Below are 20,430 nucleotides of genomic sequence, written 5' to 3'. Positions count from 1 at the left end.
TTTCTGAATGCAAACTAAGTGGATGTTATGGATATTTAATATGGACTCAATATTTTGATTGAGTGGAACAGATTCAATTTCTTATTAAGCTATATTTTTCTGGTAATTGCCAGACAGTAGAACTACAAATAAAGAACAAAGAGCTACATTGTTTGGCTAGAAACACATGCCTTGTATTTTACAGTAGGCAACAAAGGAGCTTGTGAAGAAAAGGCTTTTTGCTGTCTACAGTTGTTTTGCTTAGAACAATAATATAAAGATAACTTGAAAATATTTAAATATATATATATTCATCAGAGTGGATCTGCTTTTGTTTTAGACATAACTACAAGAATTACTCCATGGAAACGAGAACACATTTCAGAATTCAAGCTGCCCTGCATCAAGCCAAATCCTCCCCAGAAAATGGAATGCACTCTGGAGCCTCGGCAGTGTCGTAACTTTTTCTTCTTTGATGTGCTGTTTGTTGCAAACTTTGGTGCAGACAATTACTGACACTTCAGAATTATTTTTCCTTCTCTTTCAAGTCACTGAGAAACCAAATCATTTAAAATTTTAAAGGTGATGCATAAAACATTAATGTGATAAAATGGCAAAAAAAAACCAACAAAAAAAAATCAAACCAACTATAACCCATAAAAATATTGTTTTTTCAACAGTGGCTTTTTGAATACTTACATCTGTGTAGTTCTCTTTTCAATCATGTGCCTTTTCTTCCTTGTATTCACAACATCTGCTAAGCGAGATAGAACATAAAGTGGAACAACTGGAAAAAAAGCAACACTAAACTTCCCATGGTTCATGGATTTAATCAAAGTGAGCTTTAAACGTTCATTTGAATTCATACTGCTAGCAGTTGAGAAGGAAGCTTCTCTTTTTCCAAGTCTCTACTTGAAATGATGTGAGAAAATCTCAGTGCACAAGAAACACAGCAGGGAGGAGCTCTCAATCCTGGGCATTTTCAATTGTGCATAGAATGTCTCTTTACTAGCTTTTAGTAGCTGCTTTTTTGCTGCTGTAAGAAACTTGCTGGTGAAGAAAATGTTCTCCCTTCTGCAAGTATCTTGACATTTTCCTTAATCTTGTCTTCATGTCAAGTCTGCTGCTTGTAGTGCCTGAATGATTTACCAAGGATTTTAGAGAGGAAAAAAAAAAAAAAAAAAAAGAATAAGATGGAAGTATAAAACTGCATCTCTTCTTTGACAAGTTTAAAAATGGGAGGACTTTAGGAAACAACTCTGCCGTCAGAACAAACATGATTTGAAGCTTATATCGTATTCAAAGCACAAGTCCATGAAGGTCACTTAAGAAACAGCAATATTCCACTGGCTGCACAGCCATACAGTTACTGTGACAGTCAATTTCTTCTTAAAATGATCGTTCTTAGAGATGTCCTACTTGAGATGTCCACGTTTAAAGAAACCGTATGGCAGTGTTTCCTGTGTTAAGAAACTTGGGTTGGAGCAGAAGCAGGCTCTCTTGGCAGGGTGCTCTGCCATTTACAAAGGAGATCTTTTTCTTTTTGCTCTTTATTATCTTTTTGGAGAACCTGTGAGGAAGTAGGGCATTGAGAATAGAGCAACGGGCTAGCTCTCTTTTCCAGTGCTGTCTGCCATACAATTGCTGCTTTTCTGCAAAACTGGTAAAGTCAAAAAACAAATTTGCACTGTACTTACTGTTCTCCAGGCTAGCTCTTTGTGTACACCTGTGTTTTTTGAGGGCACAGTTCTACCTCCCTTTTGAAGGAGATTCTTCCCCGTGAGCTGTTCTGGTATGTGGCAATGGGAGGTCTTCTGACAGCCCTTTTTCTCCAGTGGAGATGCTTGTCAGGAAGATTCATATATAAGTACCTCACAGTGAATATGCCTTCTAAAGTGATTGTTCCCAGCAGAAGAGAAAATTGACAGTTTGTAGCTCTGCTTTTACCTCTTCTAAAGAAATGACATTATTTTATAATGCAAATTAATATGCACGGAGACAGAACCACCTGTTCCTCAACAGTGAAAACTTGCATTGTATTAAAAATAGACACCCTTTATAAAAGTCTTCCCAAGTTAAAATTATAGGTGAAGAATGCGTTTTTTTTTAAAGTGACTTTCTCAGATAAATTCTCAATTCAGATACGATTCAGTACGAACAGTTATGCTATTTACGTTTGCACATCAAAATTTACGTGTAAAAACTCAGTCATTCTTTGTATAGAATAAAAAAGATTCTTGTTCTATTTCATGCATATAACGCCTCTTCTTCCAGTTGTGTTCTTTTCAAACATTTTGGCAGTCTTAGCATCTTTTGAGCAAGCAATGCTATGAGAATTAGCATAATCTGTACTTTGCAGAAAGTGAACAATCCTTGTGACTGTAGATTCATCTCAAGGCCACTGAAATGCTCTTTGAAACTTCACCCACAACTGAGTTGTGCCTGTGCTCTCAGATGCGTTGCACAAAGGCCATACTGTGCGACATGCAATCAACTTCCCTGGTTCTTTGCAGTGATGAAAATCTCGAGATTTTCATACTCACCTTTGGTCGAACATAAACACCCGTCGTATCACACGCATGATCTCCAGCTTCAGTTGGGGACCTCGTAGTTGGTCATGACCAAGTAGTCTGTGCTTTTACTCTCACATTTTCGCTCCCAACCAGGAGGAAACATCACCTCCATCATGCAACAAGGTCTTACGGACTGTACTATTCTGAACTCACTAAAGGAGAATAAAACCTTGCTTGCTAAAGGATGCATGGAGGATCTGGTATGCTACCACCGTATGTCAGACTTGATTTTTAGATACGTTACATTTTGAATTGTCTGCTTTTACTCTTTGTTCACGAGTATACTTCATTTTGCTTCTTTTCTGTGGCTAGTGATCAGAAACTCAGTGGTGTCAGTGTGGGCTGCAGCTAATATATCGATATCTGGAACATCTGTCATGGGATTGTCTTTCAGGCTGGAGGAACCTTTCCATTGTTACTACTGAAGCTGCTGCATTCCTCCCGAAGGAGCCCTCCAGAATGGTAAATTGCTTTAAGTACAATGAATTAGGGGAAGCACAATTGGTGTGAGAAGTTCTCAAACAGCTTCAGAATTCGGTGTATTGACCTACAAGAAAATAGTGGATACCCTAATGGAATCACGGATCAAGGATTTTCACCATGGCCTAAGATTTAGGAAACCTTAGGTACTGCTTCAGATGGATATAGCCAATGCCTCATTTGAAGAAGAAGCAGTTCCTTCTGCTTTCAAACACTGCATGGTCTGACTGATGTTCAAGAAACCCTCTGTATATAATAAGCTTTAGCCAACAAGTGCTGGTATCAGCTCTCAATTCTCAGCAAAGACAGAGAAGTTAACCAAACGAAAACTACTAACTCATGTAGCAGAAAGTAGTGTTCAGTATTCTGCACTTAGTAGGACTTTTATCATAAAACTTGCATACTGTATTTTTTTATTTTTTATATATTTTATTTAGTAGCACTGATGTGTGGTTTCCTGTCAGTAGCCAAGGAGAAATTCATATTTGGTCTCCTGGATGTCTGCAGCAATTGCCGTGGTTCGCCTTGTGCTATCAGTGTCTTCTGAATGTGGTAGTGGCAAGGGAGGGAAAAGGAGTAAAATGAAGATAGATAATTGTTATCATTAGATCTGATGTGTGGAGTCATGCATATGTGCCCTCTCACTGACCCGAAGGGAGGATATGGGTTAGAAAGCTAGCAGCAAGCAGCTTATACTGAGGTCTAACAAAATCTAACTGTATGTGAACAGCTCCTATAAATAACACGAGATGAGAGAACCTGTTGGATAAAGAACGGCGGGGTGAAGCTGAACCTGGTTTTCTTGATGATAGAAAAGTGTGATGAATTCACAAACGTGATACAGCTACTGCTATTTGGAAATACCCATTTATGGTTGCTCAACTAAAGCACAGGAACACACTTTGATTTATTACTGATATGCAGTCCTATGATGACCTGCAATTAATGCATCCTGTCACGGGTGGTTAGTTTAAAGCCTGCCCCATTCTAACGCTGCCCTCATTTACACTGCAGTGATAGAGCATTCTAAACTTTGCTTTGGAAACTTTGCCTTTTATGAAATTTAGCAGCATAGAACAGGATCATATCAAACACTTCCTCCCATTTCACACTGGTTTTGGCATTAAATTCTGTATTAAGTTCAGTGCCTTAGTACTTCTAGTTGACCTGTGGCCTGGGTCCAAGATAGCTAAAAGATCGTAGGGTGATAGATTTGACTGCTTGCGTATCTCGGGCCCAATGGCAGCATCTGCAGTAAAATAATGCTCCTGTTTGTGAAGCAAGGCTTTCCTAAAGGTCAGCCCAGAATGCCAAAGGCACTCCCAAGAGCTTAAATACAGCACTCTCAGCCTCCTGTTCCACCTGCAAGATGTGTTTCTTTGCCTGGTCTAGCATAAAAGCACAGTTGCAATGCGCATGTATATGAAATGACCAAAACAATGCGTTCCACAGTTCCCCCTCTGGGAGGAAGAGAAGAAGATAAAGAGGTGAGTCATGTTGTTTACTGCTGTACAGGAAAATGGTTAATGGTTGGAAACGTCACTGATGAACAAGATTGGAAAACCTGAACAGACTAGAAATGAACTTGCTTCGTTTCTCATTATGTTCTGCAAATACCCTTTTGTGATAGATAACATGCGGAGTGTGTATTGGCAAGTATTATAATGGAATGATTTGTCATTATAAAATATTTTTAAAAGATACTCTCCAGATTTGCTTCAGGTGCTTTTAAAAAAAAAAAAAAAGACGTACTTTATTTTAAGTCCAGTCCTTGTCTCAAAGATTTATGAACAGCAAGAGAACTAATAAATACCTGCATTGCACTGTGGTAAAATTCTGCATGGTGTTTGCTCCGAATTCAACATTTTTGTAGGAAGGACCAGGCTTTGTTCCATTGTTTTCTGTGTGGTTTTTTTTTTTTTTTTTTTTTTTAAATCTCTGGACCTACTTTCTTTCATTGCTGGCTGAACACAAGCAAAATGTTTATTTAGAATTATGTGTTGTGTTGAATTCCACTTGCTTTCACTCTCCTTGACTACATTACAGAAAGAACACACAAACCAAAGCAGTCACAATCCAGCCAGCACACTGGCTTCAAAAAAAAAAAACAAAAAAAAAAAACAAAAAAACAAACAAACAAAAAAAAAACAGAAAAGAGGGAAAAAAATCATTTATCTCATGTTAGTCAAGTACTGTAACAACATTTTCATGTAACATCTCTTTTTTTTTTTACATCTTTTACGTAAGACTGTTTCTTACCAATTCATCCAAATAGTAATCAGACTCAAAAAGGGGCCATAATATTCAGCTATTTTAGAGAAAACAGCTGTTCAAATGTTGTGTTTGCATTCTGTACTTGTGAGAGCCAGTGATAGTTAAAGATTATGACTTTCCTCTAAATAAGTCGTCCAGGCTCTCTCTTTCTGACTTTTGTTAAAATAAGTGAGGTTGCTACAAAAATGTCGATTTGGATATCATAGCTACTGACTTGTTTCAATACCTATCAGAAATGGTACTTAAACTTCTGTGCAGGCTTGCTGCTGGAATACAGGTGGTAGGGGTAGGGGCTCCTGGATTAAGGCATGTTAACAAAAATGTAGTTGTGGCTGTTTGGAGTCTGTTGTTCCACTTATCTGTGCCTGCCAGTGGTTGCGTGCCAACGTTTCGTGGACTCTGCTTTCTGCAGAGGGCCAGTGCAAGAAGCCAGCAAATGCAGAGTCTCTGATCCCAGTAACATGGTACGAAGGTTGTTTGCATTCATGAGGGAGAGTGTGGAAGGTGTGCAGAGAGCAGAGCCCCAACACGTGCGTGTGCTTCAGAGCATCAGTTTGTTATTTCATCGAATGCTTGCTAACAAAAAGTCCAGTTTTGGTGGTGTGGGCCTGAGAGGGATGATCACAGATCACAAGCCTTGTGGCATCAAGGTTGCATTCATCCTGGAAGCCAACAGGGAAATAACGCAGTGTCCATCAGCCTTCATTTGCTTTTGCAAACCCTTTTTGATGGAAGAACTCTCTGATGTCATGTTATCCCCACCCAGAATGTCCAGAAATGGACAGGGCAGTTATCAGGAGTGAAGGGGAAAGGCGGGCACAACTGTTAGGTCTAGTAAGGACTTGGATTTGGATTTTTTAAACAGCAAGTAAACGAAAAACCATGCAGACTGAATTCTGTGGGTTTCAGACTAATAGTCTCTGACTTGGCTTTGCTCACTCACTTCTCAATTCTTTTGTAGAAGAAACGTGCAGAATCTCCTGTTGTTTTGCTTTTTCTCCCAGGTCATTTCAAGCAAGATGAGCAGTGTTTGCATCCTGAACACAAGTAGGTCCAGCAGGACATCAGGTCCTCTGCTGAGGCAGGTAACTTGGATTTGAGCCTTTTCTCTGTCGAGAGAGAGAAGTAGAAGCTGCAATTTTCTGGATGTTTTTCACCTCTCACTGATCCTCTTACACAGCCACACATAGAGTGTGTGGAGGTAAGGAACGCCTTAGCACACCAGGGCTGTATTTGATGCTTGTCTGCAGTGCTGGAGCCACAGGAGCCGTGCTTGGTTTTGATGGTGCTGTAGGTGCAGTTCTAGGATGAGCTGGTGTTGTGTGTGTTAATGCGGTGCTTTTCCTGCCCGTTTGGTGAAGGTGGTGCTGTGGCATGTCTAAAGGGAACCTCTGCTGGTGCCGTGCAAAAATGGAAAATAGGGCCAGAATCTCCAATGCTCAGCAAAAGTCAGTAGGTGAAGCAGTGATGACTGTAGAAGATACAACATAGGGGTTGTGTTCAGTGTCATCTTCCAGCAGGTACTCAGTACTGCTCTCATCACTCCAAGGTTACACAGCCTCCGCTTGGCAGCTGCAGACTTTCGAGAAGCAACCACCAAGGACAGTTGCAGTTTTGGTATTTGCTCTGGCCTCCATTTTTAAGGCTTCCAGGTACCTGGGAAGCCTTGGGGTAAGGTTTCCGTTCCGTGATGCCGGGCTCATCGCTGATGCAAATAATCCTTGGTTCTTCTAAGGAGCAGCAGGAAGCCCACCCGTAATGCCTTTGCTAATACTGAAAGCTTGTGATCTGTGACATACGTACATATATGTTATTAAAAATATGTGCATGCGTGCTCACACACAGCAGCATTCTTGATTAGACAGGCAGCCACCACCGAGGGGTCTGTGCAGAGGAGTAGGAAAAAGATGCTACGAAGGTGGGCGTCTGTCTGTCTGTCTGCAGCGAGGGCCTTGGCAAACGTGTGGTTAGTGAGCAAGAGCAGGGCCTGTGTCCAGAACAAAATACGTGGTGTAGGCAGGCAGAGTGCTCTTAGTATGTGCTGTGGATTGAGCAGAAACTGGTGTGTGCTGAGTTGTTGTTGGAATGCTTTCATTTAAAATAAAGGCAAACGCTCTCTTGGGTTTGGTGCTGCAAATAATAGTTTTTAAGTGTTTTTTTTTGTTGTTGTTGTTGTTTTCTGGGGGCTTTTTGGTTGGTTGTAGCATAGTTGATCCGCTCTTGCTGAGTGACTTACATCCCTTTGTGCTGCTAGAAACACAGGCAGGCATTTTCACTAGTGTTTTTTCATTATATAGACGCCTTTCTGCAACTTTTACTTAGCAGTGTAGGTACAGAGTGGATATTGTAACAAACCAGTTGGCAGCATGCAAATACAGTTACTCCTGCTTAAATCAAAAGGATGCTTTTGTGGGTTATGTTTGGACCATTCCTTTTATCAAAAGGCTTTACATTTCATACCAAGAATTCCAAAGCCTTGAACTCTTATCCCAGAACATATTTAAATGCAAGATAATCTGCAAAGGATGGTTAGCATAAATTATATTCTTCAAAGTGAAATTCTATATAATAGGAAAGTTAAATCTTTGAAGATTATTTTTATTTTGGGTATTAAGAAGTGTTCTTCGGGACAGATTTTGTTCATGGTTTTTATAGGTTATCAACCAGTGTGTATGTTTTTAGTACAAAATTGGTGTTTGTAATAAACTGTATTTTCAGTTGACTAGCATCCACTTTGTAAGTCCCTTTTAATCCAGGATTTAACTGATCAGAGGCCTTGTGTGTGTTTGGTTTTAGCCGTCTTGTTTTTTATTTAACTGCCAGTCCAACGCAGAAGTACTTTCATCTTTACCACCATTGCACAAGGACAGGAAATGTCGAAGTCTTGAAACTGTGGCAACTTAAGTTCAGGTATTTCATAATGCTTTAGCCTGGAAGTGTACACTTCTACCACTGCAAAGAGAGGCCTGTCAGATTTCCAAACACATAATTGCTTTCAGTCTTGTGAAGTTGCAAGGTAGTAGGAACTTTGAAAATTTTATGTGGTTAGAGCCTTTCCACAACTCCACCTCTTCACCAAGAAATTCCCTGCACTTTTTTTTTTTTGTCTGGGTACAAACTTTCTGTTTGTCTCTCTGATTTACCTCATGAACTGGCAGAAGGTAGTCGGTATTACCCTGTCTTTAGACATAAAATGATTAAAACGATAATTCCAGTAGCATGCAAGAACTTCTAAGCATAAAGGTCTTTATGAAATGGAGTATCTTTTGCCTCAGATTTGTGAGGATTTTGTTTTCTTTCCTACTGTAAGCTGTAAATATAGCCCAATGATTTCCCTGCTGTGCATGCACCTCGGATGGTGGCCATGCCCTTTATCCCCACCTGCTCCATCTCTGTGGCAGGTCGTGGTCCTTGACTGGGACTGCGGGTCGCAGCAAGGCTGCGGTGTCTGGCAATGACAACAGGTGGATGGGTTTTCCAGGTCTGTGTCTCTTGCATTGTTGCCTGAGATTGCAGGGGCTTCACCTTGCTGATGCACGCAGGTATTCCTTGGGCTGTGCCAGGGTTGTTCTGCCAGGTACTGGTCTAAAGTATGGCCACTTTTCACTGCAGTGCACACCTCCAATAGGGTGCTTTAAAGCAACATTTTTCTAGTTCACTTTATGCAACTACAGTCTCGATTACTTGAACATAGGGGCTAGGAGAGTATTTTTTTTCTTGACATTGTTTTGCAAACATTTAGCTCTGGGCCTGTCCACCTTGAAACATGCAGCACTGTCAGAGGAGTGGCTGCAGGCAAACAGGGCCAGAAGAGCAAGAGCCAGCCCAGGGCTGCAGCAGACTCTGCATAGGAAGCAGCAGTGCTGCAAATGAACTAATATGTTTAAAGTTCAAGTAATTTATTGGACACCTCTGGGACAGGAGGCAAATATTAATTCCACCATCTGTAAGATGAGGATAAGACACAGATCTGGTTTCATAACTGTAGCTAAAATTCAATTTACATGTTATTTTGCATTGAATTCAGATAAATTACTTCGAATTAAGAATCATCCAGAACAGCATTGCACCTAACAACTTGAAAAAAATCATTTGATTTATTTGTTATATTTACACATTTGTTTTTAAGCTAAGATTTGATGTGTTTTTGTTTTTTTTTGGAATGTTCTTGTGTAATCAACTCTAGTTTTAGCCCTTCACACCTTTTCATTATTTAACAAACATTTTAATAAAAGTAATTTTTTCCCTTAGCCCAGTAAGTATATCAGTGTTAAAAGTTCAACTATACAAAGTGCCTAAAAAAGCATTCAGGTCAGTAACCAGTCAATATTTCTTTCAAATCTTCCTTAATCAAGTCTAGTAATAAATAAAGACTAATACCCATGTGACAATGATGCTTTTTAAAATTGTTCATTTGCCAGTTTTAACAAGATAAAAGAAACTAATACGTAATGTGGACATTGTTTTACGCTGAAAAAAAAAAATTGAAACCCCAAAACAAAAACAAACACCCCAAAACAGACAAAGGACACAACAGAACACACATGGAATGATGAAAAGGAACAATTATTTTGCACTGAAAAATATTGCACAACTTCAGGTCTGTCTGCCCAGATTTTGCTCCACGTAATTAGGTATGTATGAATTAAGCACAAAATTGTGTCCAGATAGATCTATAGCAATTTGAGTGAATCTAGAACTGTAGATTGCTTTGACTTGCTTCTGACTGCAACTTGAAATTCTTCTCTACGTGAGCAGGTTGCTGTCAGCTACAGGTTTGATAAATAAATCAACATTTTGATTCTATATTTTGCTGACCAACCCTTCAAAAGTTACTGGTGACATGCACAATTCTTCTATATGGTAAATACATAAAGTCATCAAAGTACTTGGGTCTTTAAACACAACTTGTTATATCGAGTCCTCAAACCATGTATGAAAAACAATCAAGAACATTCCCTGATTTGTTGTGGTTAACTTGAGACTGCATCTCATTTTGCAAGACCAAGACTTCTCAATGTTATCAGTGTTGCGTTTGAAGGTATAAACGTCACTGCAGGGTACAGTAAGGAAAAAAAACAAACATGCTAAGTGAATAAAAGGCCTTTACAGCTACAATCTTTGCTAGCCCATCTCTTAACAAGCACGTACTTTTTGCTGCAGAAATAAGCTAATGGTGTCATTCTGGCTATAGCAGTACTATTTTCCCCCTCAACTGCTACTACGACAGTCTGTGTTTATATAAACTTTGCGCTATATGCAGAGCAAGTTTTTTCTCATATCTGATTCTTATCTGCTTGGTGGACTGATGTGTCAGCCAGCAGGGCTTAACAGATACATTTAATACAGGAGACTGAGATACAGTATGTTTATTCTTAACTTCTGATAACCTAAGAACTACAATAACAAGAGATGCAGTATCCATTTCCCGTGATTAAAAACAACCATTTTTAGGGAGAAAAAAGTAGAGTAAGTGATCAATGCTAGTGCTACATTAGTTCCAAATATCTTTTTCCAATTATGGTAGCTTAACTATTTATTGTCCATCCGTCCCCACTTTTAACTTGATCAAGTTAAAAAGTAGACATGCAAGTGTAAGGACTGTTTCATCGAAACCGAAGCAAGTTATAAAAACCATAATAGCATAATTTAATTTGTAGGACCAGTTTTGTATCTTCATATCCAGCATCACTTGCAGAAAAGGGATAATGCATCTCAGTTTGCTTACAAGCTAGGAGATCACTTTGAAGTCTGCATATTCCTAACTGCAAACAAAATATAGCACTTTTAACAGGTTATAAATAAACTGGTTTTCAAGCATAGAGCCAGCCCAACAATAACAATACACTATTAAAAAGACCTAAGGCAATGAATTCCATCTCCAATGGAAAGAAAAAAAAAAGAAAAAAGAAGAACTGTGCAAACAAGCTTAAAACTATTTCTTTGTGCCAGTGTTATAAAATGTAGATTTTAATAAAGCCTTGACCCAAATGCCAGGACTTGTGAAAAGAATCAAAACAAAAAAGTTACTTTATTTAGGAAAAAAAAATACTCTTATCTTACTGCTAATAAAATTGGATACACGCAGTTTAAACATTTACATTGCTGTAACACTTTACAATTCCTATATATGGGTGTAAGAACAAACATTAAAAGACAATGGTGGGTCAAGGCTTTACATTAAAAATAACAACCTACTTTTTCTATAGTCTCTAAAATACTATGTTTTTTTTCCCAATATTTGCAGCCATTCAGGAATATTTTTAATGTATTTATTAGGAAATGGATATTTTGTGCATGATCTTAATTCCTAATTCCTGGCTCTTTGGGCTGAATGACAAAAGGATCAAACCCATTAAAGTGGATGGCCTCCTCGAAGGTTCAGTGGAGAAACCCTGGCTCAGTTAGTCTCATAGGATGAAAGCAGTGCTGCATCCACTGGCTCCATGCAGGATGGGCAGGTAAAGGATCTCATCAACCAGTCATCTATACAGTCCAGGTGGTAAATGTGCATGCACGGCAGAAATCGGATAGGGTCCCCATAAACAAAGTCCATCATACAAATGACACATCTGGGGAAACAAAAGTTGTTAACACATTTAAGCTGCTGTTGCCGTACCACGTTGGGAGGAAAAGCAGTGTAAGATCTACTGGGTATGTCTACGTGAAACAAGCTTTAACTACTTGTAGATACAGCGAGGATTTCTTAGTTACGTCAGTGCTGGCTCCACCAAGCGCTGCGTCTCTTGGTGTTCTCTTTGCACAGCGTGCCCACGACTGCAGTGTTAGCAGAAGGCAGGAAGCCTGCAGGCATGGAGGGGACAGCTCAGCAGACTGCGTAAAATTAGTAATGGGAAAAGGGAGTCACAAAGGTGAGGAAGAAGCAGCGTGGAACTACTTCCCAATGAAGACAGGATAAAGGGGATGGTGAAAAAGACATACATTGTATGGACGAGAGAAAGTAGATTTAATTCGTAGCAGGAAAGCAAAGAAGGATGAAGCAAAGAGGCTTCTGCATGGCCCTTTTTTCAGAAAGCTGTGTCAAATTACACCTAGATCAGGTTTCCTATGGCAATATCATAAACCAATGCAACACCCAAATTATTTGTTAGTTTTCTGTAACTTACTCTCTGATCTTCTTCTCGGAGCCATCTCTCCCAGGATCATAGACTCCTTTAGGTAGATGCTGAATAAGGCCTATCCTCTGCGCTATTCTGATTTGTTCTTCTTCTGTCAGCTGTGTTGCTAGCCGAGTCTGGCTAGGGGTCGGATGATAAACAGGAACAGGGACTTGCTCCTAAAATTAAAATAGTTCAATTAAAAAAAAGGCTTTCCTGGTATTTCCTAGCACACAGACAATGTACTTAACTTTTCTTCTCAGTCCTACAAGTGATTCTGTGATCTCCCACTCCTACTTTACAATTTTGGGGCTATAATTATAGACATAATGGGATGAAGGATTGAGGCCAGCATCTTGGGCAAGCAGCTGTTTGTGGTTGTTCTCTGCAGAAGCTTTTTGTCTCCGTGAGTCATTCACAGATGAAATATGTGCACAAACTCCACCTGAGAGCAGGCACATAAATCTTACAGGCACCTGGTGAACTGGCAGCTACTGAATCAAACAACGTAATGGCTTTAAGTTGCAAGTGGAAGAAGCCCCGATACTTGTACCAAAAAGTAGTTTTGCTGTTACATTTAGGAAGAATTATTTGCAAAGAAGAGGACAGCCGAGTCCGAGAGCTTCAGAGAGGAATGCTTTATGACTTCTGTGATAACAAAAATAACGTGAGCTATTCTAGGCCACCCAAACTCCAATCCAGAACTGCAGACTTGAATTCTTGCATGTTTAAAAAATGTTACCTGGACAATAAAAATAATTGCTTAAGTAAATAATTGATGTTCTACATTTTCTCTTATATGTTTATATAATTTTACAAGTTCTCCCAAACTGGACTTCAGCTGATGTATGTTCAGAACACTCCTTTCCCAAGCAAAAACTACGCGGTGTGCAAGTATTCTGCATTCCTTCCTCTGCCACGGTCTCAGAAGCTTCTTTGATCATGAAGGAGCTTTACAGCAGACATTTTCAAATTTACATTAACACCTTGCCTCGCTTTTAAAGCATTTTTTGAAAGTAAATACTAGTTCTGAACAGGAGATACTCCTAGGATAATACTGACCAGTAACCATAAGTCTACTGTTAAGAGAGACAACTTCTTGCAATAAGTCTATTAAACGGTGCTTCTTAAACAGCAGAAAAAAATCAACTTATAGACAGAGGAGCTGGACGGGCTGTCCCCTCGTGCTGCCCCTGCACCTGGCTGCTGCCAAAGGTGTGACATGGGACACATGGACACAGCACCCAGATGGATTCCTCCAGCACACAGCCAGCTTAGAGGGACACCAGCACCAACCTGCTGGCACCACCACCTGCCTGCTCCTGAGCTAAGGTGACTCTGCTGCTGCTGCAAATCGTGGCGAGCAGGAGCGCAGCCGGGGGCAAGGCTCCAGGATGGCTGGAGGAGGCTCGGAGCTGCTCGCTGGCCAGAGCCCGTGATGCCTGGCAGTAGAAGCTCTCACTTACAAGAAACACCAGAAATAAAAGTTTCCCTGGCAATGCTTTTAACACAGTGCCTACTGCTTGCAGCTCACCGATGGGGTAGAATTCAGCCCTCTCCTAATTCAACTACACCAGGGTTTCCCCCCTGTGATCTCCTCACAGAGGGCTTCCGAGAAGGTTTGGGGAGTGCCGATAGAGCCACGCTTCCAAAGAAAAAACGCCAGTGGTTCACAAAGTTTGATTAATTTCCTGACTGCTCTAGACTGCATTTCACAGAATCACAGATTTCTTTCAGAGCAGCTGCCTTCTAATGGTTTAAATTATCTAAAGTATTCTCTAATCGCTGCTTGGCTAGAGAAAATCACCAGCTGAAGCTAAGGATGACCTGTCAGATATAACAGTACCCACGAAATGGCTCTGCAGCCTGTGACGCCAAGGAAATGAAGCAGTTTTTCTTCTTCCCAAATGCTGCACACCCTCTGCACTGAAGACAACAGCCTGAGGCAGGGCCCTGTCCTGGTCTTACACTGCAAGACCCCACAAACTATCAATAACTTTTTATTTTCAAGGCGCTGCTATACCTCTATGGAAGCAAGATAATTAAATCAATAGGAGAGGAGGACATTACTGCTGGCTCCTTCATTTGTCACGGAGGAAGATGCATGAAACGCTTCACACCGGGAGACGGAGGCACCCCCCTCCCTGTCTGCAGAACAAGAGCAGAATTACAAGCACCACGCACTGCCCAGGGCCATGCAGGGGCAGACAAGGGGAAGGTTGGGGTAATGCAGCTCCCCTCAGTATGGCCACAGCTGCAGGTTTTTTCACAGAAACGTAAGGAAGGCAAAAACAGGAGAAGGAAAAGAGATCAGAAAACTCAAAAACATCTGAAAGCAGCAGGAACACCGACCTGCAGGTGAATGGTCCGTCAGGGCAGCAAACCCACCAGCTCAGCGTGACATGTGCAGCACAAGGAGATCACAGCTAAACGAGGATCTGTCACAAGGTTAAAGCTGTCACATCTGGGACAGCTCTGAAACGAGCAATCAGGCCTAACAGGCAGCTGGTGGCTGCTTCAGGTTAAGTTTTGGGCAGTGAACGAAAAGGCAGAAAATGAGCATGACTTTAAGCACAGGAAGGCCAATCAAGGCAGAGATGCCTTTCCCTTGCTCAGGTCGGTTACAGGCGCTCGCTGTCAGCAGGCCCCTCACCTGGGGGCCCCTCGGGCACCACTTCAGGGCCCCTCTCCCCGGGTGACTTCTGCCCACAGAGAGGAGCAGAGCACGGGGCTGGCAGTGCACAGACCCCTGTTCCCTCCAGATGCCAAACCCACAAACGCTCTCCCCAGTTCTGGCACTGTTTGCAGCGCTCGTCCCTTGGGCCTCCTGGTTCAGGCTCCCTCGGAGCAGAGCTGCTGCCCACCCTGTGTCTGATAGCCACGTCTCACACACCCAGGGGAGGCAGGAATTTATTATGGTTGTCAGCTGTGAGCCCCTGCAAGTTCACACAGCAGACAGGAATCTCTTGTCAGATGGGCGAGGCTGGGTGCAAACCGTGCTGTCTTCCAGCATGAAGCCTTCCTACTTGGGAATGTGAGAACCCGGGAGGCAGAGGGCTGCCGAGCTGCTGTGAAAATGCATAAATCGTGGTGCTGTAAATAAAAACGAGTGACCGCTCAACACCCGTGACCCCCTGCACTTCCTTAATGTCTGACGGCACTCTCATCTCCTCTGGTTGCTGCAAAAAGCCTGGACAAAAAAAAGACACCATGGAGATGGAAGAGCACGGCCCCGCAGAGGGAACGCAGCAATGACCACTTCACGCCCAGCCTCTCCCCGCGACAGACACAGACGAGGCGTGCCTGTACCTGCCTCGTTCTGAGAGCACCCCAGACTGTTTATTCACAGCAATACTCGCCCTCGGCAAATCTCCTGCGGTTTTTATCAGCCCAGGTCAATGCGAGGTCCCGCGCAACCCAGCGGGGATGTTCCGGGGTAACGAGCTGGGGATTTAAGGCTTCGCTCAATCAAATTACATTTGTGGCTACAGGCCCTCTGACATGCATATACACAGAAAAGATCGTATTACCCATGTAATTATTATTACAGTCCAAAGACGAGCAGGGATTTATTGCTCTTCTGTCTCACTTTTCCCTTATCTCCCGTGGAAAATGTTTTTGCAGACAAAATTATGAAACACTGGCTTTCTAGCCAAAGTCTCTGTTATTTATCATCGGATAAAGACGTCAGGCGTTTCAAAGGGAGATGAAATTTCAATCTAACTATTCCCCTGTGAGAAAAAAGAGAAAAAAAAAAGGAATGATAAAGAAGGCCAAAACAATCAAATCTACATGTTAGTGTCAGCCAAAGAAGTAAAAATCACTCCCTGGCACTCACCAATGACTACATCCATACGGGGGAAATAATGATGGAACACCTCAGATGGCCACGGTCCCAGGGATGCACCCGCTGCTTCTGCCTTGTTCAAAGGCAGATGCTGTCAGCACACCTCCCCCTGGCTTCCTGTGCATACAAAACCTAATTCCTGATCGTCCCTCGTGTTTATTTGGCCCTCAGATGACAGCATAAATTCAGACTCAGGACTACAGTGGTGTTTGTATCTCTACTCCACCCTGGCTCCTCCTCCCCCAGGGGTAAGGGGGGCCGTACAGGGCATCTGGAGGTCTGCGTGTTTCACTTCTCATGAAAATAAACGATTCCACACTTTGCTTGAAAGGCCCAGACACTGTTCCTGCATGTGGATTCCCAAGCGTGCTTTGGTTCTTGCATAGAAAATGAGGTTTCATTCAGCACAATTTTTTGTTTGAGGTCTTCTCATCTATGTAACTTATCCTGGTTATTTATGCTGCTGTAAAACAGCTTTTGTTTTGTTTTACAGCACTCTCATCTTGTTCTTGCCAGTGTAATGAATCTGTAATACTCTGAAAGCAGGTCAGTGGTAGATCAGAAACTCTTAATCCCTGGATAAAGATTATTTTAAGATCCCTCTACGCCACATATCAGCAGTGTGCTATCACGGCTTTTGTTTGTTTGTTGTTTTTAATAATTGCACCAACATGCACAACTCACCCTTTCAGGAAGGGCAAAGGTGAGACAAATAATTGCTCACATTTCATAGCTCCAGAAGTTAAAGCCTCGCTGCCGTCCCTGACAGCCTGCCCACTGCCACCCATTTTCCACGACTGACCAGTTTGCTTCGTTTCCATCTTTATATTTTCTTCCTCCAATGCTCTCGGTGTGCGTCACCCTGAAGTGCTTATTTGCACTTTTACACCAGCACATCTGTTCAGCACAGGAGACAAACTTCCTCCTACCTACGCTTATCTGAAGTCTTTTTTACACTTCCCCAATACCGGTAGGTGCAGCACTCACGCTCCTTGTGGCTGCTGCCAATTAATTAACACAAGTCTAGCAGTTCAAATTGAATTTCCCCAATCGCTCCCACAGCTCCTTTTTGAAATCCCTTCACTGTGCAAACGCCTGTCTCGAATTGTGGTGTCTGAAGGCAGCTGCTTCGCGTTACGGCTGCACCAGGGCCACGTCTGTTCCACTGCTCATGTCCTCGGCCACCGATGGCGAAGCCATGCAGCAGCTCTGTGCCCGCTGCGCTCACCTCCTGCGTGTCCCACCCTGGACGTGAGATGCAGAGAGCCTGAACAGCCCAACCTAGGCATAAACAGCTGCAGTTTACAGATGTAAAGGCAGGAGGTGAGAAAAAATAAATAAATCTTGGTTTTTCTGTCGCTCGCAAAATCCCCAGTGAATTTCATGAAACGTTCTCCTCCTGCTACTTTATTACTCATAAGAAACTAACTGGGATAATGGTCCAGAGGCCTTTTCTGGAAATGCCATTCTGATCTGGGTGAAAAGACTCAAACTCCATCTGTATGTTAATACACACTCTGAAATAATATCCTCCCCCAAGACATATTACTGTAAAACCACTCGCCGCTATAATGTGCATTATACTGCAGCTACAGCTTACTTTAATAATCCTTAGAATATTACGAGCAGGCTGCCAACTATAAAAGCCTTTTTCTGCCATACAGAAGAGAACAGTTCATTTATAAAGCTAAATACCAGCTGCTATAAAACATCATGTAATGAAATCGTTACCCAATCTTTTATATTCCTGCTTCCAGGTAGCCAGTCAGTATAAATAACTGCGATAGCTGAGCACTTACTCTAAAAAGTCCTTTTTGAAGCAGAATTCCCTCGTCACACCTCTGCCATTTGGAAGAGGCAGCTGGGACAGACAACCAGACCCAACACATGAGCACCCCAGAGCCGCCCTGGCTCCAGCTGGAACCTGAGCATGGGTTTGCCCAGCAGACCCGCTGCATGTAACAGTAACACAGCCAGAAAAGAGATCAGAAACGACATTAACACCATATTAAGCAGAACTGTAATTGAGGCTTTACCAAATTTGCAAAGGAGCCAAAGAGTGGTTCCCTTTGTTCGTGGGAGATGCGTGAAGATCCATGTAGCTCCCCCCTGCCAATGGCACCTCGCAAATGGGTTCATTGCCTGGTCTCCTAAACACACATCTGCCTTGGAAATAGTTACAATTTCTTGCATTTCTCCACAATTGCATCTCTTACAATTTCCCAAATTCCTTCCTAAAGAGATTAATTACACAATTTAAGTTTAAAAGTAAATTTGATTCATCTGGAACTTTAAGGCCAATAAAAGTCTATTTAATTTTAAAGAATTATTAAGGTATCTATCACTGCTTGCTAGAGAAAGTTTACTTTAACTGTTCGTGACCATTTTAAACAAAACCACCTTACTTTTATTTCCCTTTGTTTGACATGTTCCTTGGTAAAAACTGAGAGCACTGAAGGACAAAAGAAGACCACAATATAAAATGTTTCACATCTTAGTTTTGCGTTTATAGTTCAAGTAACACAATTATCACTGAAATATTAACTTAAACCACAGAATTGTCATGCAGAGCGAAACGTGCACTTGCCCATAGCAAGTAGGCGAGCAAAGCACGAAAGAAGAGCAAAACCCCTGGCATCTGGGATGTGCTCAGGTTTGTGCACGCTTCCCATCAGGGTGCTCCTGAGGAAGATGAATGAGTTGAATTCTGAACTGGGTGTTGTACACATGGGTGGTCATTGCTGTAGCAGACTAAGAAACTAGTCTGCAACAGAGGAAGGGAACAAAGTCCCTGTGTTGTTTCTCCAGCTAGGAAGCAGCACCTGGTTTAAGCCATTTCCTTCCAGAGTTCTTGGTGTAAGCCCTGGTGGTTCTGCAGCAATGAAGTAGCCTTACTTAAACTACTACTGCTAAAACTGCAAAACAGCCCTCTGCCTTTTTTCCACAATTAACCCGCTGAAATGTCTGGGAAGTGCACCTGGGGAGTTCCAGCAGGCAAGCACCAGCAGTGGGTCCTGGCTGCTGGCTCTTCCACCCCGTCCTACCTCGAAGATGGAAATTGCCTGCTGCTCTGTAGTCACCTCGCCTGGAATCTGATTATCATCAATGCAAACCTAAATACAAGAGATTAGCAAGAAGGGGTGGTAGGGGAAAAGCAGTAATTAAAAAGCAGTAATTAATCCCTGGAAGCACAATCTCCTGACACAACCAGACAATTTTTACATTTCCAGGCTGTGCAGCAGGTTTCTCTGGCTCCAGGGCTGTATCCTTGGGCACGTTTCCACTGAACAAGTCTGCTCATCAGCTCCATGTCGGCTTCAGCTGTCCTTGCTCCCTTCTCCACTGACCCCACCAAGCTTCGGGGTGTGGATTTCTGCAGGCTAACACACACACCAGCACATCCTTACTAGTCTCAAGCCATTGAATTGCCCAAGAGAACTGACTCCATCTCCAGAAAGAGCTCCCAACAGCTCTGCTTGTGCCATCAGGCCACAACTAACGAGATAACAAAGTCCTCTCACTACAGCTCCTGGCGTGTTTATCTTAACAGGTTATTTTTATATGGGGAGAGGAAAGATCCACAAACAATTTACAAAACTTCACGCATTTCTGTCAAGCTGTTGCAATGAGAGGAGCCAGGGAAGAACAGTTGTCCCCAAACGTTAAATTAGGGGCACTCACAGACAGAACAGCCTCCTCGCATGCCCCAGGGGTGACACAGCAAGGCAGACAGCTGGGTAAGGAGAACACGGAGCAGACAGGGCCAGCAGTCATCCCTGCAGCTGGTGGTAAGAGAAGAGCACATGTACGCGAGTCATCCTACCCCATGAGCAAACCACAACATCTGCATTATTGGCACATGTTCTCTCCTACTTGCACCAAGTGGTTATCTCTGCAGAAACCCCTTCTTAGGTCTGGCAAGCAGAGACAGTTATTATAGCACCACGGCTGCCCTGTACACAGCACTTATGGTTCGAGCAAGATGGTTGCTGGAGAACTGAAGGGCAGGTTCAACAACAACAAAACAACTGAAGTTTGGGAAAGAAGAAAAAACAGAGAAGCTTGGTCCTAGACAGCGGTGGGGAAAACACCTAAATCTCAGTGAGACCAACTCCTCTGCTTGAAGGGTCCAGAGTGAAGCTGCTGTGTCCTGCTGACT

At 42.3% G+C, this 20,430-nt stretch overlaps 2 protein-coding genes across 5 annotated transcripts in view; one reads left to right on the top strand and one right to left on the bottom strand.

Moving 5' to 3' along the window:
• Nucleotides 1-10,227, top strand: part of TTC39A (tetratricopeptide repeat domain 39A) — a 53,256-nt gene extending 43,029 nt beyond the window's left edge. For all 3 annotated transcript variants that reach the window (XM_084528395.1, XM_084528396.1, XM_084528397.1), the window contains exon 18: nucleotides 320-10,227. In XM_084528395.1, the coding sequence (XP_084384521.1) occupies nucleotides 320-440 (121 nt within the window). In that variant the 3' untranslated portion in view covers nucleotides 441-10,227. The remainder of the gene's footprint in view (nucleotides 1-319) is intronic.
• Nucleotides 10,228-10,660: 433 nt separating this feature from the next.
• Nucleotides 10,661-20,430, bottom strand: part of RNF11 (ring finger protein 11) — a 30,446-nt gene continuing 20,676 nt past the window's right edge. For both annotated transcript variants that reach the window (XM_084528400.1, XM_084528401.1), the window contains exons 2-3: nucleotides 12,434-12,603; nucleotides 10,661-11,878 (exon numbers count right to left, since the gene is read on the bottom strand). In XM_084528400.1, the coding sequence (XP_084384526.1) occupies nucleotides 11,707-11,878; nucleotides 12,434-12,603 (342 nt within the window). In that variant the 3' untranslated portion in view covers nucleotides 10,661-11,706. The remainder of the gene's footprint in view (nucleotides 11,879-12,433; nucleotides 12,604-20,430) is intronic.

The sequence above is a fragment of the Aythya ferina genome (assembly GCF_964211825.1).
Source record: "Aythya ferina genome assembly, chromosome: 8".
Lineage (NCBI taxonomy): Eukaryota > Metazoa > Chordata > Aves > Anseriformes > Anatidae > Aythya > Aythya ferina.
This window is presented reverse-complemented; position numbering and strand designations above follow the sequence as displayed.